General features: G+C 54.0%; 1 protein-coding gene across 3 annotated transcripts in view; it reads right to left on the bottom strand.

Moving 5' to 3' along the window:
* Positions 1 to 14,549: 14,549 nt before the first annotated feature.
* The window catches only part of ARMC6 (armadillo repeat containing 6), a 40,169-nt gene continuing 27,346 nt past the window's right edge, over positions 14,550 to 27,372 (bottom strand). For 2 of the 3 annotated variants that reach the window (XM_064281014.1, XM_064281013.1), the window contains 5 exons: positions 25,783 to 26,356; positions 21,195 to 21,340; positions 20,362 to 20,493; positions 19,818 to 19,955; positions 14,553 to 18,997 (listed from right to left, as the gene is read on the bottom strand). In XM_064281014.1, coding sequence (XP_064137084.1) covers positions 18,785 to 18,997; positions 19,818 to 19,955; positions 20,362 to 20,493; positions 21,195 to 21,340; positions 25,783 to 26,356 — 1,203 coding nt within the window. In that variant the 3' untranslated portion in view covers positions 14,553 to 18,784. Of the gene's footprint in view, positions 18,998 to 19,817; positions 19,956 to 20,361; positions 20,494 to 21,194; positions 21,341 to 25,782; positions 26,357 to 27,372 lie in introns of all 3 variants that reach the window. The other variant, XM_064281015.1, reaches the window with a different exon arrangement.

The raw sequence follows: 27,372 nt of genomic DNA, 5'->3' as shown, positions 1-27,372 counted from the left end.
CAGTAGTATCTAAGAAAAATAAAATGGGGCCACTGAGACCCCCAAATGTAACCATCACAGGTTTGAGAAGGGGCCCTGCAGGGCACTGGCTGTCAGATGGGTCCTGGGGAGCCCTGCAGGTAGAGGCAGAACATTACTGTTGCTGTAACTTGCCATCAAGTGGACTCCAACTCGTGGCGACCCTGTGGATGCAGGGCAGAACTGTACTCCATAGGGTGTTCAAGGCTGCGATCTTTTGGAAGTAGACTGCCAGGCCTTTCTTCCAAGGCACCTCAGAGAGTTTGAACTGACAACCTTTCAGTTAGTAGTCCAGCACTTAACCGTTTTGTGCTATGCCGGGACTCCTGGTGGGACATTATCTTTATCCATATCCTCATGTGGACTGTTAACTAAATCCCCGACTATCAACTAAATCCTCGACTACCTGGACTTCATCAGCTTTTCCACTCATTTCTCTCTGCCTGGAATCCCATCCAGGGCACCTTGCTGTGTTTCATGTTCTGTCTCCGTCCCCTCTATCTGCGACAGCCCCTCATCCTTTCCTTGTTGTTCGTGACCTTGGCAGTTGTGAGGAGGATGGGCTGCAGGTCCTTGAACACACCACAGTCAGGGTCTGTCAGCTGTTTCTGTCATGGTCAGACTGGGGTTGTGGGTTTTGGGGGAGGGATTCTCTCTTGACTGCATCGAATTGAGGCACCTGACATCACGTGACTCACCAGGGTGAAGTCACCTGGGTCACCTGGGCATCCTGGAGGCTGCCAGGTGTCTCCACAGCAAAGTTACTATTTCCCCTGGAAAGGGGGCCTTCGGGATCACCATGTTTAAAGGGCCATGTGGTCACCTGAATTGTGGCCCTCCAAGATGTCCCCGTCCTAATCCCCAGAGCCTGCAAACATGTGACCTCACATAGCCAAAGGGAATTTGCAGATGTGATCAAGGTGGGGATCTTGGGATGGAGGTTATGTTGGATTACCTGGTGGGTCCATGTAATCACAGGGTCCTTACGAGGGGGAGCAGAAGTCCAAGTCAGAGGCGATTATGTAATGACGGAAGCAGGAGACAGAGGGACAGGAAGGTTCAAATTTACAGAAGGAGGAGGGGGCCGCCAGCTGAAGGGTGTGGGTGGCTTCCAGAAGCTAGAAAAGGCGAGAGAGGCATTTTTCCCTGGGAGAGTTGGCCCTGGGATCCATTTTAGACTCAGACCTCCAGAACTATATAAGAATAAATATGTGCTATTTTATTTTAGCCTCTGGAGTCCCTGGCTGGTGCAAACGGTTATGCGTTGGCTACTGACCAAAAGGTTGAAGGTTCGAGTCCATCTGGGGGTGCCTTGAAAGAACGGCCTGGTGATCAGTTTCTGAAAAATCAGCCACTGAAATTCCTGTGGAGCACAGTTCTACTCTGACACACACAGGGTCGCCAAGGGCCAAGGCTGACTTGATGGCAATTAGTTCCCTTTTTTAAAGAAGGACCCCTGGTGGCACAGTGGTTAAGTATTAAGCTCCTAAGTGAAAGGCTGGCAGTTCAAAGCTACCAGCCACTCTGCAAGAGAAAGATGTGGCAGTCTGCTTCTGTAAAGATTTCAGCCTAGGAAATCCTATGGGGTCCTACTCTGTCCTATGGGGTCGCTATGAATCATATTAACTTGATGGCAACAGATTTTTTGTTTTAAGCCTCTAAGTTGTGATCACTTGTTACAGCAGCAACAGGAGACTAATCCAGGCTGCTGCGGGGACCAGGATGGATCATAGGAGGCTGACCACAGGTCAATGGGGGTAACGACGATATGAGAACAGCCAGTCTTGCCATGGTGGACCTCCACCCCAGCAAGGATGGGAGCCAAGACGTGAATCCTTCATGCATGAATGTTTACCGAGGGCTCCACTGTATCAGGCACAGGGCCTGCCCTCATGGCACCACAGTCTATGCAGCAAGGAGGGACACATGCTGGGAAGGAAACAGATGGAATGGATGGTGGCTGGCAGGTCTTCCGGAAGGGCAGCATCTGAATGGAGGTGGGATAAATAGATGGCTCACTGGCGCAGCATTCTAGGCAGCTGGATGCGAAGTGCAAAGGCCGTGGGGCAGAAAGGAGCTGACCAGGACAATGAGGGAAGCAAGGGTCACTCTGGCTGCAGTGGGGGTGGGATGGAGGCAGAAAGGCTGGTTAAGGGCACCAGTGTGGTCACTCAGGCAAGAGGTAGGAGCCTAGACGGTGGGACTGGGGGAGGTGGTGGGGTTTGGGGAAGAGTCAGGCTGACAGGGCATAGTAAGGAGGTGGAGGGGAGGGGTGGCCAGGAGTCAGCCCAGGCCTGAGCACCAAGAGGGGTGGGAGCAAGTGTTGGGGGTAGGGCTGGCAGGAGGACACACATGGCTGCGGCCCCTGTTCTTGTGAGGGGGGTGACCTCTGATGACATGACCCAGCTCCCCAGGTGATCAAAGGTAGTCAGGACTTCTACCACCGGGCCCCAATAAACCACCAGCGATGCTGTGAAGGCAAAAAACAAAAACAAACCCACTGCTGTCAGTCGATCCTGACTCATAGCAACCCTATACGACAGAACTGTCCCACAAGGTTTGCAAGGCTATAATCTTTATGGAAACAAACTGTCACATCTTTCTCTCTCAGAGTAGCTGGTGGGTTCAAACTGCCAACCTTTTGGTTAGCAGCCAAGCGCTTAACCACTGCACCACCAAGGGCTCCTTTATGAAAGCAAAGCACATAGTAACATCCAGGTTTAATTAAATGAAGCAGCCCAGCCATCTGGGTCTGAAACACCCACCCACGCCAGCCTCACTGCTGAGGGGGCACTTCCATCCGTCGTCTGATCTGCCTGGATAAGCCCGGTGGATCCCTCCTTCTGCCCCACTACAGCCCTCCCCTCACGGGTCACCCTACCAAAGCTGGCCCAAACCAGCCAGTCCAGGAGACCCTGCTGTCATCGGGAAACCCATAATCCCCAAGTGTACAAAGGAAGGAGGAAAGACAGACTTTGGGCCAGTTCTCCCCCTTCTCAGTCCTCCTGAGACACCCAGTGAACTAGGGCATGAAAGTGCCATCCCTAAACCAGCATTCTGGGGACATGAGGATGCTCCTCCCCCTCAGCCTATAGGACACTGTGCACGGCCCCCCTCTGGTCACCTGTTGCATGAGCTCAATGGCAGACCCTGGGTTCTGGCCCAGCTCTGCCTTTTCAAGGCGAGCTGCCAGGTGAGAGACCCCACTCCTGTGGCCTTAGCTTGCTCATCTGTGAGTTGGGCTCATGGTGCCAACTGGGTGCTATGTGGTTCAAGGGTGGTGCTTGGAAGTATCTTCTCCCTGGCTCTACTTACCCTGCAGGGCTGCATCCCTCCTCTGCTCCAGCAGGATATGCCCCTGGGGCCTCCAGACTGGGCCAGGCACCTGTGCCAAACTCTGGACCACAGCTGGGTTTGGCACCTGGCCAAGGTCTGTGCTCCGCCCACACTCGCTCCCCCCACCCATGAGAAGACCTGTTGCCCACTCCACAGATGACTGACTGAACCAAGGCCACGTGTGTGCAAAGTGATCTGGGCAAGTGCCCCACCTGCTCTCCACAGGTGACCCCATCAGGGAATGAGTGCTCACTCCCCCTGGAAGCTAGGACTAGACTGAGTCCCCTTCCGTAGGGGGAGTGGGGAGGGTAGGGGAGATTCCAAGGAGTGTGGATGCAGCCACATGACTGCAGGGGAGGTGCTTCCTGTGGTGAGTGCCTGTCCCCTGCACCTTCCGGGCCCTGACCCCACACGCTATAGCACCTATTCCAACCATGATGACAGCATCCACAGCACCAGGAAGCTCTACTCCCCAGCTCCTGCTCAGCACTGCTGAATGTACCCCTCCTGGAAGCACTTTCTGGAATGGGAGTCCAGGTGCCAGAGTCTCCCTGGGTGGGGAGGGGGCAATATCCAGGGCTGGGGGCTGGGGCCCAGGGCCGTCTTATCCTGTGATAGCGGCACCAAATAACAAGCAATTCTCTTGTTCACACGTTGTTTCTGTTTAGCAACCTCTCCACATACCAAAGAAAAAACAAAAGGGGCAGGTGGGGGGTGAACCGGAGTAACCGTCCAGTCGTCCCCAGGCACAACAGAAGGGAACACTGCCAGGCCCTGTGGCAACCCCAGGAGCAGCTGAAGATAGGACTGTTGTGATCCGTAGGTTTACACTGGCTGATTTTCAGAAGTAGATTGCCAGGACTTTCTTCCTAGTCCATCTTAGTCTGGAAACTCTGCTGAAATCTAGTTTCAGCACCCTAGCAACACACAAGCCTCCACGCTGACAGATGGGTGGGGGCTATGCATTGCTGGGAATCAAATCTGGGTCCCCCTTGTGGAAGGAGAGAATTCTACCACTGAACCATCACTGCCTCTAACGTGGTGATAAAACTAGGTGGCGCCATCTAGGGAACGTTTACCTGAAATCTCAAAACCTCAACGTTGGGAGGGACTTTAAAAGTCATACTGTGATTCTGTTTATAATCTCCAGAACAGGCAAATCTCTAGAGACAGAGAACAGATAAGTGGTTGCCAGGGGCTGGAGAGTGACTGTGTCTTAGTTATTTAGTGCTGCTACAAGAGAAATACCACAAGTGGGTGGCTTTAACAAACAGCAATTTATTCTCTCACAGTCTAGAAGGCTAGACGTCCAAATTCAGGGTGCCAGCTCTAGGGGAAGGCTTTCTCTCTCTGTTGGCTCTGGCAGAAAGTCCTTGTTATTGGTCTTCCCCTGGGTCTAGGAGTTTCTCAGAACAGGGTCCTCAGGTCCAAAGGATGCCCTCTTCTGGCTCTTTCTTGGTGGTAGGAAGTCCCTCTCCTCTCTGCTCACTTCTCTCTTTTCTATCTCAAAAGGGACTGACTCAAGACATAACCTAATCTTGCAGATTGTGTCCTGCTTCATTAACATAACTGCCTCTAACCCTGCCTCAGTAACATTATAGAGGTTAGGATTTACAACACAGGATAATCACATCAGATGACAAAATGCTGGACAATCACACAGCACTAGGAATCACGGCCTAGCCAAGCTGACACACATTTTTTGGGGGGACACACTTCAATCCATAACAGACTGCTAGTGGGTACAGGGTTTCTTTTTGGGGTGAAGAGAATGTTCCGGAACTAGACATAAGGGGTGGTTGCATGATTCTGTAAATGTACTAAATGGTTAAATGGTTGAAAGGGTAAATTTTATGTTATACGTGCTTTACTGTGAGTTCCTGGGTGGTATAATTGGTTAAGCGCCCCACTACTTGCCAACAGGTTGGAGGTTTGAATCACCCAGAAGCGCCACGGAAGACAGGCCTGGCGATCTGCTTCTGAAAGGTGACAGCCTTGAAAACCCTATGGAGCTGTTCTACTCTGCACACACGGGGTTGCTACGAGTCAGGGCTGACTGGACAGCAACTAACGACAACAACATGGATTTTTACACACACAAAAAATAAGTCAATTTGACCACAATAGCACCAGCTCTGGCCTCCCCAGAGACAAGGAGCATGGGTTCAGGTGGGTGGACTGTTTTTTTAGGGGGTGGGATGAGGGCTACTTCCACAGTGAGGCAGGGACCCTAGGAGCCCAGACCACAAATGCCTGAAGTCCACCCCTGGAGCCTAGTAAAAGTGTGAGTAGGAAGGCGTGTGTAGTTAATGGAGCTCCAAACACTGTGAAAGAGATCAGTAATCACTGGTAAATGGAAGCTAATTAACATCCTCTCTGAATGCTGATAAAAGCTGTTTTCTTTCCTGGTTAATAGGCATTATCTCTGCCTAAGTGGCCCCAAGCGTTTTACACAGTACTTGTCCCTTGTTAACCCTCAAAGACCAGGGCTGCCTCTGTGTGGGCTTCCGGACAAACTTTGGAGGCAGTGACCTAGGGCTGCGGTCTCTGTGGTTAGACACACAGACATCCAAGCCCCGGAAAATGCCAGAAAGTTCCCTGAGGAATTGCAGCTCTCGTCACTCACAGATACTGCTGCAGACACCTGCCCCACTTACCCTGGCACATGACTTAAAAAACCCAAACACTAAAACAAACCAAGGCGCTCCACAGTACTTAATCCACTCAGAAGGTGCACTTGTGTAATTAGCCCTCACCCCAAAAGCCCATGTTTTTACCATGGGGAACCAAGCACAGTGCTCTCTCAGCCAGCCTTCAACAACTGTTTGCTTGAGGTGTGAATTAACTCCTCGACACAACTGGAATGTTCCCCACTTCCCACCATGCTTGGAAAACTCCTATGCATCCGTCAAAGTCCATCCTAAATGTGCCAGCCTCTCCCCTCCAAGAGTTAGCTGCTGTCCATCTCACCCGCCTCACTCGCCTGTTGTAGGTCCCTGGAAGGCCAGGGGCGGGGGAGAGGGGTAGCGGGTCATGCTCAGCTCACAGGTGTTTTTGCCCTTCTCTTCCTGACCTTCAGGGAATCCTTCACAAAGCTCAGGAACATACCACTGCGATCACTGTCTGCCTCATTCCCCAAACGGGCAGGTGCACAGGCTCCCTGCAACACCAGCATGTGCTGTGGGAAGCCAGGTCCAGCCTGTGATTTCGGACTCTAGCCTGTGACCTTGACACCTGATCAAACCTCCATAGCCTCAGTTTCTTCACCTGTTACTATTTCTGGGGCAAGCAGTTAACAGGTGTTGGTAAATACCATGCTCCCTGATAAGGAGCAGACAGGGCAGGGTGGGCCAGGGAAGAGTAGGTCCTACCACCGCCACTGCAGCCCCCTGGATCGTGCCAGTGCCCAGCCCAACTCTCAGCTCTCACAGCCCCAAGACCGATGTTCAGTGCGTTGTCCCTTGCCAGGGCTCTGTGAGGGCCAAACTATTGTCTCCAGTGCCTGCCCCCCACGCCCTCCAGGTTCATCTCCCAAGGTGCCACCTCAGCTCACAATCTTTACCAAAGCCCCTCGGATTGGTGCATTTTGGAAATGTCAACTCCCCACCAAAGGCTGCTCCACTGGACGGTCCAGTCTGCCACGTTTGGCTCTGACTGACCAGAGGTGCATCCTGCTGTGTGGCCTCTCTCGTCTTGGCTGGGGAGGCCTTCTTACCCCCCACCTGTTGTTCTCAAGGCATGGTCCTGATACACCCTCCCCTTTGTCGTGGCAGCCTCATGAAGGGATGACGCTTCAGAGGACAGGTATGCCCACTGCCAGGAAGGGAAGGGCTGCTCACGTCTGCTCTGCCAGGTGTCTCCAGGACCACCTGCAAGGACTCCCTGGTTCACCCCAGACTTGTGAAGTCAGAGTCACCAAGAGTGAGGAGGCGTTGTGGTTAGGTGCACCAACAGGCACAGTAGGCTGGGTGTTCCTGTCAGTGTGGCTGGAATCCATGCCTAACTAATGCCAAACCCTCACGCCTACTCAAGAGGCAGGCCACCGCCCAGTCTTATACACAGAGAGCACAGAATGTGGGTGCCAGCGGCTTGCCCAGCCACAGCTAGGCCCTGAGTTCAAGTCTCCAAGCCATGTTGTGCCCATGGCTGTCTTGGGGTAAGCCACTCTCTGCAGTCACCACTGGCTTTTCCTGCGGTCCAAGCCAGCACCGTGGGCTAGGCCCTCACTTTTCTCAGTGTCCTCAGCTGATGCTGGTTGCTCGGTGCCAGGCTTGCTCTCCCGTGTGACGTCCGCTCTGCTCAGAGGCTGTGCCATCTAGTTCACTCTTCCTGAGCTTCAGACCTCAGGGAGCCTCCCCACCCCCAGGACTGAACCGCAGCCCCTGTGGCTCCTCTCAGGACTGAGCAGTTACAGGACCCGACCACACGGGGGCATCGCCTAAGTCTGGGTCTGGCTCACAAGAGGTATGTGCGTGTTTACAGCACCTGGGAGTACTACTAGGGCTTCACGTTCGCTCCTCCTCAAGCTGCATGGAGGCACTCAGGGCGCTTTATGAATGTGTCTAAGGCCACATGTAGAGGAGGGCTGGGGCCTGGAGGTAGGCTCACCAGGTCTGCCTGGCTCCCCACGTACACTGAGTGTCCTTGGAAAAAGCCTCCTCAGCCTCATTACACTTCCATTGTTAGCTACCGTCAAGTCGGGCCCTGACTCATGGCAACCCTGTGCACAACAGAACAAAACACTGCCTGGTCCTGTGCTATCTCCCTGATCGGCTGCAGATCAGCCCTTTGCGATTCATAGGGTTTTCACTGGCTGATTTTCAGAAGCAGATCTCCAGGACTTTCTTCCTGGAAGCTCCGCTAAAACCTGTTCAGCATCATAGCGATACGTAAGCCTCAACGGGTCGTAGCTGTGCATAAGGTGTGCTGGCCAGGAATCGAACGTGGATATCCTACATGGAAGGTGAGGATTCTACCCCTGACCCACAACTGCCCTCACTACTCTCTGTAACTAGGGATAACCGCAGAACGGATCTCACAGCCTGATAGGCACTCGGCCCGGGGCAATGAAAAAAAAAAATGAAAAGCATAAATTAAAACACATCTACTCACTTCTCCAGGTCCTTCCCACCTGGGAGGGGAGATGAATAAGAGGGTTCAGGTGAATAAGAGGGTTGCCACCACCCTTCTGTCAGTCTGTCCGTACGGTGGGGGCTTGCACGTTGCTACAATGCTAGAAGCTATACCATTTGAACTACGATGCTGGCAAAGAATGCTGAAAATACTACGGACTGCAAGAACAAACCAGTCTCAGAAAAAACACAGTGAGAATGTTCCTTAGAAGCAAGGGTGGTAAAACTTTGTTTTGCTTATTTTGGACGCGTCATCAGGAAAGACCAATCACTAGAAAGGGACATCTCCCTTGGTAAAGTAGAGGGTCGGCAAAAATGAGAGAGACCCTCCATGAGAGAGACTGACACAAAAACAAAACAATGGGCTCAAACATACCCACACTCACGAAGATAGCACAGGACTGGGCAACGTTTTGTTCTGTTGTACAGAAGGTTGAATGAGCTGGGGCTGTAACAACCACCACCGCCACTCCGGGGGGCTGCACACACACTGGCCGTTCTGGAGGGCAGGGAACGTGCTCCGAGCCCCTCAATCTTCTGTCTGACCCCATCAGCATTCCTCTTCTTGATCAAAACAACAGAGGCACCTGGGTGCCCGGCCATCATTACTGAACATTTTGATTGAAGATTCTATGAAAGAATCCCGATCCTTGTTGTTATGGGTGCTGTCGAGTCAATTTCAACTCATAGCAACCCCATGTGATAGAGTAGTAACTGCCCCATCAAGTGTTTTTGGCTGTAACCTTTCAGTTAGCAGCCTAGTGCTTAACTGGTGTGCCACCAGGGCTCCTTGAATCCTGATCAAAAAGGGAAAAATGCAGAAAAGAATTTCAGATGCTCCTGGAATCCAGACTTTCTGGGGCAACTGAGGCTGGATGAACCCCTGAAAGTATTGCCCTGAGATAATCTTTAAACCTTAAACCGAAATTATCCCCTGAAGTCTTCTTAAAACCAAACAATAGTTTATAGTTCAACTAGTAAGAAAGGTCTGCCTTGAGCACTGTCTTCTTTTAAAAGCTATCTATATGGGATCAAACTGACAACAGTGACTGGAAAGATCAGACAGGAAACTTAGGGGGCATGCGTTTGTTAGTGGGGGAAGAACAATGTGGCAAATGAGGATCAGAATGGTTGTGGAACTTGAAGAATGTACATGTAGAAATTGTTGAATCGGTGTATGTTTTGCTACGTATATTTTCACAATTAAGAAAAACAAAACGAAACACAACAGAAGCACCTGGACAAGCATTTACTTGAATAGCGCCCCAGATGGCTTAGCAGAGGCTTCAGGCAGCAAGTGTCGGCATGGGCCTGCCCCTCGTAGTGACCTGCCACCTGGCCCAGAGGCCATTTTCCCCTCACTGGACAGTGGCCCTGCTGGCCAAGCTCTCGGCAGGCAGAAATCCTGGCTCCTACAGAACCTCGCTGAGCTCTGGGATTTAAGCCCTAGGCCCAAGGCGGCTGCAGAAAAAGGTGCTTGGTGAAGACAACAAATGTTGAACACATTTTAAAAATAGCACTGGGGCCGGGGCAGGGCTGCAGGGGACTGTTCTATTTCCTGAGCTGGGTGTTGGTGTTATTATTCGGAGTGCCTTCTTTGTTTATATTGTGAACATTACATACTTTCTATCAAGAAGTATTTCATAGTTAAAGTCAAAAAGGCAACGCATTTTTAAATTCACTCTTACAAAACTCAAACAAGCCAACGATTCTGATAATCTCAATATGATGCCATCCTAATTTCCAGCTGGGAGTCCCCGGGTCATGCACATGGTGAATATGCTCGGCTGCTCACCCGGAGACTGTGGTTCAGAATAAAGGCCTGGTGATCCGCGCCTGACGCGTCAGCCACCGTGAATCTTACGGAGCACAGCCCTACTCTGACACACGCGGGGTGACCAGGAGGCAGAATCGACTAGACGGCAATGGGTTTTTGAACTTCTAGTTGCTCAAACAGGAAAGAAGAGAAAAACACACAAAAAAACGGATGACTTGTTGAAACAGGCCTTAGCAGCCCCCCCCGAGTCTGACAATCCTCCCTAACTTGGCACCAATAGTGAGAAATTGTGAATGCCACAGAACAACCTCCCAAACAGATCTAACATTACAGACTTGTCTCCATGTCATGTGACACCTTAGTCTTTTCTTTTGCTAGACTCACATGAAAAAAACAGAATCACAACAGCTGAACAGTTCTTCCAGCCAACTGTTCTTCCCAAGGTACCTCCTTTGAGCACCCCCCCAACCTGCCCTTGCAGGACTTGGGCGTGCCTGACTCCCCCTCTCTGCAAGGATGCCCAAGCCAGGGCTGCCCTCTGAGCTTCAGGGAGGAGGGACTGAACTGAGCTTCGGTCTTGGACTGAAGTTCAGTCTGAGGGTAGAAAAGAAACATGTAGCAAAACAAGTCTGATGTTTAAGGGCCACACTAGCCAAAAACACCCAAGACACAGCCATACGCACAGAAGCAATTTTCTAAAAGATCCTTGTGCTGTTTCCTGCTCAACAGATTGGAGACCAGCAAGCTTGATAATGACCTTTTTTGGGTGCAGGGAGGGGGGACAACAGCACTTTCCAACTTCACAGAGGACAAAAGGCAGAGTGATGGGTACAACCTCGAGGGAGGGGCAGGAACAAAGTAAAGGAATGTGCCCTTTGACTGCAGACAAAGCCACCAGATGGAGGCTTTGAACTCTCTTGGGCACTGACGGATGGTGGGGGTGGGTGGTGAGCAGCAAATACTTACTCCCTGTTTGATGAATGCATGAGTCTATCCATCACGGCTGTCTGCAAGAGCAAAATGCCAGCAGCAACTTGGCCATCCCCAAGGGACTGGTTAAATACTCTATACTTCTGTCCAGTGAAATTCAGTGAAGATTTACCACTGGGTAAAAGGGATGGAAGGAGCCCTGCTGGTGCAGTGGTTAAAGTGCTCAGCTGCTAACCAAAAGGTCGGCAGTTCGAACCCACCCAGCAGTGCTTTGAGAGAAAGGCCCTGGAGATCTGCTCCTGTAAAAAGGTACAGCCAAGAAAACCCTCTGGAGCAGTTCTACTCTGTAACACATGGGGTCGCTGCAAGTCTGGATTGACTCAACGGCAGGCAACAACATATATGTGTATATACGCTCACGTACACTCCACTACTAGCTCGAAGGTTGGTGGTTTGTGCTCACCCAGAGGTGCCCAGGAAGAAAGGCCTGGAGATTTGCTTCCAAAGGGTCAATGCCTTGAAAACACTTTGCAGCAGTTCCACTCTGATACACACGGAGTCACCATGAGTTGAAATCAACTCAACGGCAACTAACAACGCGCGTGTATGTATATGTGTATAAAGTAAACCCCAAAACCAAACCTGTTGCCGTTGAGTCCATTCCGACTCATAGCCACCGTATAGGACAGAGTGGAACTGCCCCATGGGGTTTCCACAGAAAGGCTGGTGGATTCAAACTGCCAACCTGTTGGTTTGCAGCCAAACTCTTAACCAATGCATCACCAGGATTCCACGTGTAGAGTTGTATACATTTACATATAAGTATACGTGATGTGCACATGTATCTATTTCATGTGCACATGTATGCATGTGCATGAGTACATATGCATACATACTCACATGTACGTGACTGTGTATTATATACATGTACATCTATACATGTGTACGTTTTAATGCATGTGTGTGTATATATATACATGTACACGCACATTTTAAATGACCCCTTATGAAGTTGGACAGAAAAATCCCAATAGTTTCAGTTTCCACAGAAGTTGAAGGTGACACAACCCTTTGGAACATTCTGACCTCATCTTTGCAAGTGAGATGGGAAGAGGTCAAGAAGCAATGTGCCAGCCTCACAGGAAGCAGTCCTTTACCACTTTTAAATAACAAAGTCACCTGCCTCCTTCTCCGCTGTAGCCTTAAATCACACACTCGGGAACTTGTACAGTTCCGGAAAAACTACTACCCCAGCACCACAGGCAGTCCAGCCTGGGCGGTAAAACATCAGCTCCCTCATCTGGGCTGTTTCCTTACTCTCTTGGGTTTGGCAGCTTTCTGGGCCCCAAACGTTCACACAGGTCAGCGAGCCACCCAAGTCTGCTCGGCCCACCCTACCCCAGGAATCCAGGCTCACACTCCAGCAACCACAGGGTCACCCCTTCCAGCTCAACACTTCCCCGCCCAGTCAAAGTCACGCCTGGGGGTGGGGGTGAGCACAGAGAACAGGAAGGCTCCCCTCCCCAGTTGATCCCTCAGAGAGAAACACAACAGGGGGGCAACAGACTGAGGTGGGCCACAGGAGAGAGTAGGCTCTGTGTACAGCACTGGAGTAGAGCTTTGGGTTTGTGGTTGGCAGAGTGGGGACAATTCTGGTTTTGTCTATCTGAGGGGATTGTTCTAAGGTGTGGAAATCACTTTTAGAGCCTGTCAAGAGCCATTATCATTAAGAGATAACACCTGGGTGGCTTTTGTTTATGTGTGTGGTGAGGGGTAGATTGGGGATGCAGTGACCTAAGATACAAAGTTTGGGTAAATGTTAGAGAACCTGGGAGGGGCACACACAGGTATGAGATGGGGGCACAGGTGTGAACAGGGATAATAATGGAAGGACAGAGATCCCATAATGGGGGAGACCAGTGAGGGACACCGACAGGGTGGGGGAGGTGATGGGGTGAGGGGTTTGCTGGGAGACAGCAGGTGGCTGGGGGAGGGGGATCCTTAGGGCACCGACCCAGGCTGTTGAAGGAGGGGGTCAGTGTGAGGGGCACAGACCTAGACTTCAGGGAGGTCAGTGAAGCCTAGAACAGGCCAAGGTGTGCCGGGTGGGGGTGGGGTGGGGAGGGCAGTGTCACAGGCTCAAGTGTGTGCGTAAGATGCAGGCTCAGCTGTGGGGGCTGGGAGGGGGCACAGCCCCAGCGTGTGGGGGCATCAGAGGACAGACAGGCTCAGGTGATGTGGGGGGTTCACGAGTGGGGGCGCCGTGTCAGGTGTGTGAGAGGGCTGTCAGGAAGGGCAGACACAGACTCAGGTGTATATGGGGGTGCAGGCCCAGCTGTGAGGGGCCCCAGGGGACACGAGGTTGAGGATGTGGGGGGTGACTATGAATAGGGTGGTGACTACGAAGAGGGTGGTCTCAGGTGTACAGAGGTGCCAACAAATGAGAACGTGGTGTCAGGTGTGCGTGGGTGCAGGCGAGGAGCTCAGACCGGGTGTGAGGCCCTCAGGGGGCACAGACGAGGGTGTCGGGGTCCCGATGAGGGTGTCGGAGTCCGGGGGTGGGGCTTTAACCTCTCCCTGCTCCCTGACGACGCTGTCAGGTGTCGCCTTGCTGCACCCGCCCCGGGGCCCGTGACACTGCCCGCACCCCTCCCACCCCGGGCCCGAGACCCCAGCCCTGTCCACCCGATGCCTCTCACCGGCCGCGCCGCGCCGCCGCCGCCGCCGCCGCCGCCGCCGCCGCCGCTACCTCCAGCCTCGTCCGCCCCGCCCCGCGCACCCCCAGAGCGCGCCACGGGAGGGGCCATGCCGCGCCCCGATTGGCCGCGCTCCGGCCAATCGACGCGGTGGGCAGCAGGGATTGGCGGACACGAGGCGGAGGGGCAGCCTTTGCGGCCAATTGCTACGGGGCGGAGGCGGGGCCGTTGGGAGAGGCCTTGGGTACCCCGGGAGGTCCCGGAGGGTGCACAGCGCTGGGAGGCAAGCGCCTGGACGGGGACGAGGATTGGTCTCGACGGCGACGGGCAGTCCCAATGGCCAATCGCTGGGGAACGAGGGCTGAGCTCCGAGCGCGGTGGTGAGGCCTTCAGGCAGGGGCGAGGGGGAGGAGGGCGTAGCCCAGAAGGCAGCGTGGATTGGCTCGATGTCGGGACGGGCGGTCACGGCGACCAACGGCGGGGCGCGGGTGGGCGTGCAAAGTGCGGGATCCAGGCCAGGCAGCGAGAGGCGGGCAACCACTCGGGCGCCAAGGCATCCCTGCTGCCGCCTGTGAGCAGCCTGCAGTGGCAGACGCGCAGCCCAGGACGGATGCGTGGCCCGGGGCCATGGGAGGACGCTTTGTGGAATGATTTGGCTCGGTGGAGACCGAGCCTCCTCCTCCGCGGGACAGGACGTCCCTGCCGGCCGCTTCTCCGCTTCTTAGCCTCTGGCGCACTCAGAGTCCTAACCCCAACTCCGTGAGGTCAAGGCCATTGTATACATTGGGGTCTACACAGGGTCACACAGCACGCCAGCGGCCGGTTCTAGGTGTGAACCTAGCACACTTTCCTTTTGGAGGAGAGGCAGTGTCACAGAGCAGACACTTGAGAATCCTTGTTCGGCCCCTGGCCCTCCTGCGGTGCGGCCTTGGGCAAGGGGCTGGTGAGCTCAAGTTCCTCCCTGGGAAATGGACAGTGACTCCTCCATTTCAGTCTCCCTGCTGAGCTCTGAGGCGGCTTCCACAGAATTTTATACCCCAAGCTCTCTCGGTGACCTTCTGGTGGGAGCGTGTGACCCTCAGTGAACCAAGGTTGGCCTGTGTGCTCTGCTTCTGTCTGTAACCTGTGGTCCAAGGGGCATTTAGGGACACCTGCTGCCCTGTGCTAGGCTAGGCATCTAGCCTACCCTAGCCCACTCTGCTCTCTGACTCACCAAGGGCACTCCCTTAAGCTCCTGGGTGGAGAGGGTTACAAATGTGCCACATACAGCAGCTCTTATTTCCTGAGTGTGGCTGGGTGAGTGAGATCAAGTTCAGAGCCACGAAGCCCTGGGAGGGGGCAAGGCTGAGCTGCAGGGTAATATAGCTCCCACTTTAGGGCCTTGTAAGCCCCTGCAGGGTGCCCCACCCAAGTATCTCACAGACCCTCTGTGTGGAGGGGAGATGAGGCTCCTACATTGGAAGTCCTCACTCCTGGTGTCCCCACCTGGCCTCCCCTCCTGTGCCCCTAGCTGCTCCCTGCTTCCCAGTGGGCAGCCCAGTAGGCATGGCTGAGACACAGCTGCCAGTGGATCCCTAGGGATTGTCCTTCCAGGACCTGGAGGGAGGGGAGGAGGAAGTTGGCACCTTGTCACCCCACTGGGCACTTCCCAACACCATCTTCTGACCTGGTTTCCAGGGGGAGGGGGGCAGTGATGGGCCCACTTTGCAGATGAGAAAACCACTATGTGGTTGAGTGTTCCTCAGTGGGAAGGTCCAGGGCTGGGTTTCAGTCTCTGCGCTTTTTTATTTCCAGGGCACATGACCTTCAGCAAGTGACTCAAACTCTGCCTCAATTTTCCCAGCTACCTCCCAGAGTGGATGGGGGCATCGGAGAGATGAATGGAAGTCAAATGTTATGACTAGGCCAGTCCAAAAGGAGCATTTGGAATGTTGGTGAAGGGTACACTCTTCCTCTCCTCTGGGCCTCAGTTTTCCTCTCTGTAAAGTACACCTCATAGAATGAGGACACAGACCAACTCCACCATAAGAGGCTTGTGACTGAGGTCTCTGTGTCAGAGGTGGCCATTCTCAGTGCCTACCTGCCAGCCCAAGACAGGGACAGCCAGCTCCTGGCGGGCTCTGAGGTACCCAGGGACAGTGCCAACTAAGGCAAGGGTCAGGCAGCAGCCCAGTATGGGCACCACCTCTGCCTGTGAGGCTGGTGCACTGAGCTCTGACTTCTGTCCACTGAATAGCATGCTGGCACTGACCAACCTCTGTGCAGTGGCAGGGAGTGCCCCTTGGCAGCAGCAATGACCTTCCCCTCCCCAGGCACCTGAGCTGCACTGGGCCAGGGTGTGGAGACCCAGGAATCACCTCACAGGACACTGTAGGCCAGAATGGGTGCAGCATGGAGGCTTGGCCACCCACGTAGGTCAGGCCACCTGCAATGAGGCTAGCCTGGGCTCCAGCCCACCACAGCCCCTTCTCCTCAACTATAGGGAGAAGTGACAGCAGCCTGCCCCTATGGGGGTTTACTCATCGATGCTGCCCAAGGGAGTCTTGTATCAGCTTTACAGAGCTAACAAAGGTGGGGCTGCATGTTCAGTACTACAGAGTGGCAGAGGCCTGGCTGGACTAAATGTTCTGTCTTCGCCCATTTTCCTCTTGGGAGCACTGACATCATCAACGACGACAGCAAGAACTCCTTAGAGGAGTGGCTGAAGTCGACAGGCAATCCCTAACCAGGCCCCCTAGGCTGTCTGAGCCAGGCACCTCATGCAGGGACAGAGGGGAGGCCAAGGCTCCAGCGGGGTGATGCCTGAAGTGCAGAGAGGATACCCGGGCTGTTCTTACCCCACATGCTGCCTGCAGTGTGCATGCAAACTTGTTGAGGCAGCACCCTCTGATACCCAATTCCTCAGGCTAAGGTGGGAAGGGCTGATAAGCCAGCTTCCCCTCCCTGGAGGAGCTTGAGGCCCCAGGAGCATGCTGGCCAGGAGCCAAGGGGAGGGCTGGGCAAAGGCTGTCCCTCCGCCTCCCTCAGGGTAGTTAATTTACTCTGGTGCACTCAGAAAATACCTTTGGGAAGCCTGGGCACATGGGGCAGATGCGCTCTGTCCCACTGAGCTAACAGGCCGGCAGCAGGGACAGGGGAAAGGGAAGGGCAAACACACAGGAAGGACACACACAGCCACCTTAGCTGGGGTCAGGCTCCGAAGACACACCTGGCACTGGGCTGGGAGCTTAGGGGGGCCGAGGAGGGAGCAGGTGTCTGGGCCTAGGGCAAGAGGGAACCAGGCTGTGGGGTGAGCTGTGGTGGGGTGGCTGGAGATCAAAAAGGGGAAGACAAGGGGGAGGCACAAGCTGAGGGCCATGGGAGCCATGGGCAGTTTGAGAGCAGGGTTGGGACGGGACCTGCAGGGTGGAGAAGGGACAAAATAATATAGAGCCGGCCCTCAGGCCTCCCTGGAATTGGCCTGGCACACCCCCAGGAGACATAAAGAGGCTCAGTGCAGCCTAAGGACACCCCCCACTGTCACAAGTGGCAGCCGACCCAGGATCAGGTCAGGTCCACCTGGCCCTGAACCTCAGTGAGTGGGAGTGGGGCACTGGGGTGGGGTGGGGTTTATATCAGCCAGGGGAGCTGCTGTGGGTCCCCAAAGGGCAGGGCACCCTGACCAGCAGGCCCCCACCCATGGGGCGAGATATCCCTACATGGGGGTGGAGCCAGGGCCATGCCCCCTCATAGCTACTTGAGTAATCTGATTTCCATGGAAACCAGGCACCTCCAGGAAGAGGACAGAGGTGAGGTCAAGGATTGAGTTGAGCTCCAGGAGAGGGAGGGGCCTCCAGGTAGGCTCTAGGCATGGTGCCTAGAGCCCCTTCTGAAGACTGTCCTGGACCAGACCTGGCCATACAGGGGATGAGCTGCCCAGGACCCCAGAACATGGGCAGGGGGGAGGTACTGGGGGCAGCAACAATGATGTCTACCCCACAGATGGGGAAACTGAGGCTCAGGGAGGGTGTAGGCTGCCCAGGCCACCGGGTGGATGAGGACTGTGACCTAGCCGGTGGTTGGCTGTCAGGCACCAGTAGGGGCTGCAGGGTAGCTGTGTGGGAGGCTTAGTGACCAGGAGGCTGGTGATGTCAGCAGGCACAGCCAGGATAGTTGGGGCCACCCACTGTGGCCCTGTTCCACCCCTCGGACTGGACTCTGCATCCCTGTTTTATGGGGACCACCAAGGCTCAGGGGGACCATGATGTTGGCTCAGATGTTGTGCTCTGAGTCCCCCAAGCAATGTGCCCTCAGCACCTGGAGACCCCTCATCCTGCCACTGCATCCCCACCACCCTGTCCACAGATCGAACACCCAAGCTACTTTCAAAACTCCTTAGCTTTCCTTGGTGACCCTATGACCCCCCCCGACATGTCTATTCCTCCTGCCCTCCCCGCTAATTCTCCTGAGGCCACAGCCCCTACCCAGCCGAGCTATGGGATAGGCACTGTCCACTCTGCATCCATGGTCTTTATTCCTGGGCTCCAATGGACAGACATCATGGCCCCACCTACTGGCCAGCAGTGTACGTGTCTGAGACCCATTTTACAGGTGAGGACAAGGACAGAGGCAGGACCCCAACTACCCAAACACACCACTCAGATGCTAACTGGGTACCAGACATCATGGGGCCAGGGCAGGCAGCAGGGCCCCGCATTCCTGGCAACACTGCAAGTCCTTCTAGGAGGAAAGGGCCAGGAAGAGGGACGGGCAGCCTGGACTGGGTGCTTCTTACCAGGTGTGTTGTCAGATGTATCTGACAACGGAAGCAGGTGGGCCCAGCTGTGGCATGAAGTGCAGGGCAGTCACGTACGCTGCAGCCACTGACTCACCTCGAGTCCCTGTGGCCAAGGGGGTCACAGTGCCAGGTTACCCTTCTGGCCTGTCCAGAGCTCACACAGTTCCACACGGCAGCCCAGGTCCCTCAGGGCGGCCTTGGCCACGTCCTCACAGTCACGGTGGGCAGCACGGGCCTTCGAGATGAGCGCCTCGGCTCCCAGGTCCAGAATGGGCTGTGAGAAGGCCTGGCTGCGGGCCACCAGGTTTCGGATCAACATGCAGGCCTGTTTCTGGGAGGGGAGGGAGTGGTGTAAGCCGTGGGGTGCCAGGCCCGGGTTCACTCTGGCCTTGGGAAAGTCTTCTAATGCGAGCTATAATGATGACTGCAGCCGACTGCGCCCAGCCTGACCCATCTTCCCATTTTACCTTCTTGGCAGCTCAGAATGGGCAAGTGGGGGCCCGAGGTCCCTGAAGGTGGCTCAAAGCTGGGACAGAAGCCCAGGGAACACAGGCATGGAAGAAGGTAGCTGTGTGTGGGTCCATTGTTTTTTCACCACACATTGGCCATGTGTGGGCACAGCGGCAGTGTGGCCACACTTCCTGATATGGCGCCTGCCTCCAGTGGGTGGGAAGTAAGGGGCTGCCTGGCCAGGGTGGTCAGGGGTGGACGAGCCAAGGGGAGATCTTGGTCGGGGGGGCCTTGGGTGAGGGAGCAGCAAGAACAAAGGCCAGGGTGGGCAGACGCCAGGAACATTCAAGGACCTAGAGGAGGCGCCTGTACTGGCTGGAGGGCAGAGGGGCAGGAGCGTAGGAGCCCAGCAAGGAGTCTGAGTTTCAGGTGGGTAGGGGGGATGACTCCCAAGAGGTGTGGCCAGTGGCATCCCCACATCTGGAACTCATTCCAAAGCCCCAGCAGACCCCCCCACTTCTGTATCTCCTCCCTCCTACACCCCTCTAAAGGGACCAACAAGTGGTAAGGCCCAGGAAGAGAGAACAGAGGAGACACCAGGCCAACCATCACTGCCAGCAGGGTAGATACAGCACCCAGGGCAGAAAAGAGGGCTGCCCCTTCCCCCACCTGTTCCCACACCTGCCCCTTGCCCCATCCACCTGCACACCAGCTTCCTGTGGGTGCGCTTTCATGGCCTCCAGTGCAGCCAGGGCCCCGCCGCCCTCCATGATGACCCGGCTGTTCTCCGGCTTGCGCAGGGCCAGGACACACAGGGCTGCACAGCTCTGCTCACATACCTGGGGGGACACAGGGTGTCTGAGACCTAGGGGGGTGGTCAGTGAAACCCCTCCCACTCCCAGATGTCAGCTCAGCTGGTAACAGACTAATGACGGTGAAGACGCCAGGTGACAGGGATACCACGGGCAATTAGGACTGAAGAAGGTTCTACCCCAGTCAGGCTCTCCTGGGTATGGAAGTCACCCCAGGACACCCAGGGGCCCTTGCTCTCGGAGTCGGGTGCATGCAGGGACACGTTGACTGCCTTACCCTAACTGCCTTGCTCTCTTTACACCCCTCTCACTCTCCCCACCCTGAGTGCCTCACTGTCCTTGCCCTAGCCCTGGCCTGAAGAGGTGGGAAGGAGTACTAGGCAGATGCGGACACTAACTGGGACTCCATGCTCCCACCCCCTGTGGTGTGCACCTGGGGATTGGCCAAGTGCCGGGTCATGGTGGCCACAATGGACTCGGCCCCACCGGCGCGGACGATGGCATCCTTCACGTCATCGTTGCCTGCAATGGCCCGCAGGGCGCTCAGCACCTGCTTCATGAGGTCCTGTGGTGAGGACAGAGCAGTCAGCCGCAGACCCCTCAGAAGCTTCTGGGCTGTGGGGGGTGGGGTCTCGAGATGGGTCTGGGGCAGCCACTGTGCAGCTACTGCACAGATAGTCCAGGTTTGAACAGGTGTGGCCACAGGTGGGGTCCTAGCTGGCAGAGGGCAAGGGGCCCAGAAGGTGGACAGGGTGCAGCTACTTTTGTTCAGCTGGACAGTGCGAGTATGAGGATTATGCCCCTCTGGGGGCATGTGACTCAAGCCAGCCAATCAGAGCATGGGCCCTGGCCACAGCTGGGTCCAGTGGGAAGCAGAGCTGAGATGGAGCGAAACTGAAGGCCGCCCTCAGGAGTATAAGGAAAACATCTTCCCTTGATTGCTGAGGCCAGTTTAAACTGGTTCAAGTCTGGCTTTCTGCCTGTGCACAGGCCGAGTCTTGGTAATGCCACCAGCTGGGCTGGGGCAGCATGACCATCACCACCATGTGCTGGGCACCCCCAAGGGGCTTTCTGGCTGCAGCAGGCTGATAAATGCTGGTGGATGAGGGAAGGATGGGTAGGGGTCCCTGCTCCATCTTACAGATGGGGAAACTGAGGACAGCAAGGGGGTGAGGCCTCCCTCTGAACCATCCTGAGCCCAGGCTGAAGTCCAGGTTTGAGGGAAACAAAAGAAGGAACCCCAGGGAGGGGGTCTTTGGTGCCCACCTGGTGGTTGGTGTCATCGGCCAGCAGGCCCACCAGGATGCCCAGGCCCCCAAGGTCCACGATCTCCTGGCAGAACTCATTGCGGACGGCCAGGCGAGACAGGGTATTGCAGAGCTCACCCAGGATGCCAGGGCTGTCAGGGAATGCTGTGGGGGCGGGGGGGGGAAGGAGGGAGGGCATGTGTGTGGGAGAAGAGAACATGCAGGAAGGGGGTCAGAGGGGTGGGAGGAGACCCAGGGAGGAGGCTGGGGAGACCCTAAGGGACGTTCAGGGGATCTGGGGAGAACTGGGAGGAGGATGAGGGACACAGGAGGGGGTCTGGGAAGATTCAGGGCAAGTCTGGGGGAACCCGGAAGGAAGAGAGTGGACCCAAGCGGTGGCTGGCCACTGCCTGGCTCCTGGGTAGCCAGGCTCGGGGCCAGCTGTCCTGGGTGAAGAATCCGTTTCCACTCTGCCTCACAAGGCACCATTTGCATCTGGAAGCCTGGAGGCCCATTAGCACCAGAGGCTGTGCCTAAAGAGAGTGCTCAGGGGTTCCCACCTGGTGCCCACCCAGGGCCTGGGCCTGCAGCGCCCCCTGCTGGCTGCTGGGGATAGGCAAGGACCACCCCTCCCTCACCCCGCCCCACCACCCAATATCCCAAAGAAATCCCAGACCAACTGATGGTCTCACCTAGAACATGACACCAGCAAAGTGCTAAATAAAACTCGAGATGATTTTCTGATCTTGGGGTAGGAATGACCCTGTTAAGTGTGACACAATACCCAGATGCCCTGGAGGAAACTGAACAGCTGGCCCGACACAATACATGGTGATACCACGGCCTGCATAGGTACCTGGGAGGGGACACCTTCACAGAGACCCCAGAGTGAGGGCAGATACCACAGCCCGTGAGAAGACTCATGAAGGTTGGTTATGCTTCAACTGTTATTCAAGCTGACACTGGCCGTGGTGTGGCAGTCTGTAGATGCGGTTAACACCCACAGCCTGGGGACTAAGTACAGAAGACTATCCTTCCAACCTGGTGGGCTCTATCTGTCAGCTGAGGGCCCTAAGAACAAACCCAGAGGAAGGGGGAGGAATTGCCACCCAGGGACCACAACCTCGGTCCCTGCCCATGTCCAGCCTGCTCTGCCCTACAGAGATCAATTTCTTAGCATATATAACTATAAATACTGTTGTTGTTAGGTGCCGTCGAGTAAGTTTCAACTCATAGTGACCCTATGTACCACAGAACAAAATACTGCCTGGTCCTGTGCCATGCTTACAATCATTGTTATGCTTGAACCTATTATTGCAGCCATCTCATTGAGGGTCTTCCTCTTTTTCACTGACGCTGTACCCTGTACTTTACCAAGCATGATGTCCTTCTCCAGGGACTGATCCCTCCTGACACGTCCAAAGTATATAAGACAGTCTTGCCATCCTTGCTTCTAAGGAGCATTCTGGTTGTACTTCTTCCAAGACAGATTTGTTTGTTCTTTTGGCAGTCCATGGTACATTCAATATTCTTCGCCAATGCCACAATTCAAAGGCATCAATTCTTCAGTCTTCCTTATTCATTGTCCAGCTTTCACATGCATACGATGTTATTGAAAATACCATGGCTTGGGTCAGGCGCATCTTAGTCTTTAAGGTGACATCTTTGTTTTTCAACACTTCAAAGAGGTCCTTTGTAGCGATTTGCCCAATGCAATGTGTCTTTTGATTTCTTGACTGCTGCTTCCATGGGTGTTGATTGTGGATCCAAGTGAAATGAAATCCTTAACACTTTCAATCTTTTCTCCGTTTATCATGATGTGGCTTATTGGTCCAGCTGCGAGGATTTTTGTTTTCTTTATGTTGAAGGTGTAATCCATAATGAAGATCTCTGATCTTCACTAGTAAGTGCTTCAAGTCCTCTTCACTTTCAGCAAGCGAGGTTGCATCATCTGCATAACGCAGGTTGTTAATGAGTCTTCCTCCAGTCCTGATGCCCGGTTCTTCTTCATATGGTCCAGCTTCTCGGATTATTTGCTCAGCATACAGATTGAATAGGTATGGTGAAAGGATACAACCCTGACGCACACCTTTCCTGACTCTGAACCAATCAGTATCCCCTTGTTCTGTCTGAAAAACTGCCTCTTGATCTATGTAAAGGTTCCTCATGGGCACAATTAAGTGTTCTGGAATTCCCATTCTTTACAATGTTATCTATAATTTGTTATGATCCACAGAGTCAAATGCCTTTGCACAGTCAATAAAACACAGGTAAACATCCTTCTGGTATTCTCTGCTTTCAGCCAGGATCCATCTGACATTAGCAATGATATCCCTGGTTCCACATCCTCTTCTGAAACCGGCCTGATTTCTGGCAGTTCCCTGTTGATATACTGCTGCAGCCGCTTTTGAATGATCTTCAGCAAAATTTTGCTTGCGTGTGATGTTAATGATATTGTTCTATAATTTCCACATTTGGTTGGCTCACCTTTCTTGGGTATAGGCATAAATATGGATCTCTTCCAGTCGGTTGGGCAGGTAGCGGTCTTCCAAATTTCCTGGCATAGACGAGTGAGCAGTTCCGTCGCTGCATCTGTGTGTTTAAACTTCTCAATTGATACTCCGTCAATTCCTGGAGCCTTCTTTTTCCCCAATGCCTTCAGTGCAGCTTGGACTTCTTCCTTCAGTACCATTGGTTCCTGATCATAAGCTACCTCTTGAAATGGTTGGATATCGACCAATTCTTTTTGGTATAATGACTCTGTATGTTCTATCTTCTTTTGATGCTTCCTGCATTGTTTAATAGTTTTCCCATAGAATCCTTCACTATTGCAATTCGAGGCTTGAATTTTTTCTTCAGTTCTTTCAGCTTGAGAAACGCTAAGTGTGTTCTTCCCTTTTGGTTTTCTATCTCCAGCTCTTTGCACATGTCATTATAACACTTTGTTTTCTCGAGCCGCCCTTTGAAATGTCCTGTTCAGTTCTTTTACTTCATCATTTCGTTTTGCTTTAGCTGCTTGACAATCGAGAGCAAGTTTCAGAGTCTCCTCTGACATCCATCTTGGTCCTTCTTTCTTTCCTCTCTTTTCAATGGCCTCTTGCTTTCTTCATGTATGATGTCCTTGATGTCATTCCACAACTCATCTGGTCTTCGGTCATTAGTGTTCAAATGCCAAAACTACTCTTGAGATGGTCTCTAAATTCAGGTGGGATACACTCAAGGTCATACTTTGGCTCTTGTGGACTTGCTCTGATTTTCTTCAGTTTCAACTTGAGCCTGTATATGAGCAATTAATGGTCTGTTCCATAGTTGGCCCCTGGCCTTGTTCTGACTGATGATGCTGAGGTTTTCCATCGTCTCTTTCTACCGATGCAGTCGATTTGATTCCTGTGTATTCCATCTGGTGAGGTCCATGTGTATAGTTGCCATTTATGTTAGTGAAAAAAGGTATTTGCAGTGAAGAAGTCACTGGCCTTGCAAAATTCAATCATGCGATCTCTGGCATTGTTTCTATCACCAAGGCCATATTTCCTAACTACTCATTCTTCTTGTTTCCAACTTTCGCCTTCCAGATAGAGATACATTTGTTGTTAGTTGCTGTCGAGTTGATTTCGACTCACGGTGACCCCATGTGTGCAGAGTAGAACTGTACTCCATAGCGTTTTCAGTGGCTAGTTTTTCGGAAGGTCACCAGGCCTTTCTTCCGAGGTGCCTCTGGTAGGACTTGAATCTCCAATCTTTCAGTTCGTAGCTGAGTGTGTTAACCACTTCCACCACCACCAACTGCATGTATGTATGTCGTGTGGGTTGTTTCCTGGAGAACCTAGGCTGACACATCTCCTGTAAGTCAACGAGAGGGCGTCACCATCAAAAGAGCAGCTGATGTGCAGACCACCAGGCCCGTGTCGCCTGCAGGTGGTATGGACAGGGCCAGACTGTACACACAGCTGTGGTCAGGGTCATGAGATGGGAAGGACATGGGCGTTCACTCTCCTAGCATCTTCTGGGCTCCGGACCCTGGTCAGGCCTTCTCCAGGCAGGAGCAGTGGACCGGGCAGGACTCTGGGGTCTGAATGTCAGTATTATTAGCGTGCGACTAGCATGGGCGGAGCTGGGCACACGAACATGCACATAATTTGTGGCCAAATACGGCGGGAATGTAAACCTTGTCGGGACTAGCTTCAGTGAGGGCATCAAGGCCTCTGTCTTCGGAAACAGCACCTCAGTTTCCCTGGGGGCACTCTCCCTTTCCCCCTCCATCCATGTAGTTGGACAGCACAAGGCCCCCTCTCCAAGTGGCTCTGGGGACAGGCTCATCTGGGTCTGGCCAATGAGGCCCAGCCTGGAGCCCTCCTCGGCAGCCAGCACATTACCTCCAGCTGAGTCCCAAGCTCAGAGGAGGTTGTGCCCCCAGTGCTATCTGCTGCCCCCTTACCCTGGGTGGTATCCACCAGGAAATGAACCCTTCAGCTGAGCCCCAAGCCTCAGATGAGGCCATGACCCCTGGGGCCACCCCTTACCCCCTATACCTTGGGCAGTTTGAACTGTCCAGCTGAGCCTGGCCTCAAAAAAGGATACATCCCCTAGGGCTGTCCCATGCCCCCTACCTTCAGCAGCCTTGATCAGCACCTTCAAGCCCCGGTTCTCCTGCACGATCATCTTGGCATGGGTGTGGGCATGGCCGAAGGGCACGCGGATGTCATCGTCAAGGGTCATGACGCGGAGTGCCCCACAGGCCTCCCGGACCACGTCAGCGCAGCGGCCGTGCTGGACGATGGCTCCAGTCAGCAGGGGCAGCACACCAGCCTTGACCAGGGCCTGCCGGTTTTGCTCATGCTTCAGGCAGACGTGGCGCACCAGGCGGAGGGCAGTGCAGGTGAGGTTGGCTGCACCAGTGCCCTGAGCCAGTGTGACCACCAGTAGCTGCAGGCCCTGGGCATCCAGCAGGTCGGGCTGGCCATCTGTCAGCACCGCAAGGGTGTCCAATGCCTGGAGCAGGAGGGCTGGGTCACCCGCCATGGCCAGCTGCCAGATGGCGAGCAGCACAGGGTAGGCCCCCTTCTGGGCAGCCAAGAAGCGGCAGGGCCTGTGCTCCTGGCATTGATTGTGGAAGCGGGCCAGGGGCACCAATACCTCTTGTGGCTGGGAGCAGGCCACAGCCTCCCGCAGGGCATCCAGGGCCTGGGGGACACAAGAGAGACTATTGTGGGGCTTGGTCAGAGACAGCACCCAGACTGCAGCACGTGCTCACACCCTGTGGACTCCTTCCCCAGATCTGGGCTGGTCCCGGCTGTGGTGGCCTCCACAGCCATACTATCAGAGCACTGAGCTCCATGTAGGGAGTCTGGCTGGTTGCAGAGGTTACATGGAGAGGAGGAGGCCTGGACACCCCAGTGGCCCTAGATGACACATGAGCACAGACCTTGTAAACATTCCAGCCCTTGTTGCCCCTGCATGAGCACCCCCAAGTGAGACCCATAGAAGAACCATCCGGCTAAGCCCAGTCAGGCTGCAGAATCCTAACAGACAATATACTGGCTGCTGATTTGGGTCGCTTTTTACACAGCTGTAGCTGGCAGACACACTTTCCAATGGTCAGCTGTCTGAGGAAGTTCTCAAACCTACCCATCCCAGATGTCTCCTTTAGTCTCATTCACTCAACACATTTATCAAGGCCCTGCCAAGTGGAACCACGCTGTATGCACAGTGGATTTACCCAGATTCAACTCGAAGCCCTTAAGTAGACTATCAAACAATATCTAATTATTAAAATACTAATTATATTAAGTTCTTGACTACTAGCTGAAAGGTTGGTTTGAGCCCAGGGACACCTTGGAAGAAAGGCCTGGCAATCTGCTTTCAAAAGGTCACAGCCTTGAAAACCCTATGGAGCAGTTCTACTCTGCACATACAGGGTCACCATGAGTCAGGATATCGACTTGACAGCAACTAACAACAACAATTACATTAAAATAATTTGAATTATTTAATATCTAATATTAAAGAGAGAAGGCAGTTTGAAAAGTGCAGAGAATTCTAGCTGCCAATCAGGGGCATGACCACAAGCCTTGGATGGGCACCACATGAACCTATGTCCCTGGTGCTAATGAAACCACTAGCATCTGCCCCCAGGACGGAGGGCAGCTCCATAAAGGGCTGTAACTTGCCTTAACCGCAGACCTACACCAAGCCTCAGA

Source organism: Loxodonta africana, chromosome 3 (genome assembly GCF_030014295.1).
Source record: "Loxodonta africana isolate mLoxAfr1 chromosome 3, mLoxAfr1.hap2, whole genome shotgun sequence".
Taxonomy (NCBI): Eukaryota; Metazoa; Chordata; class Mammalia; order Proboscidea; family Elephantidae; genus Loxodonta; species Loxodonta africana.
The sequence above is the reverse complement of the archived record's forward strand: the minus strand, read 5'-3'. Positions and strand labels throughout refer to the sequence as shown.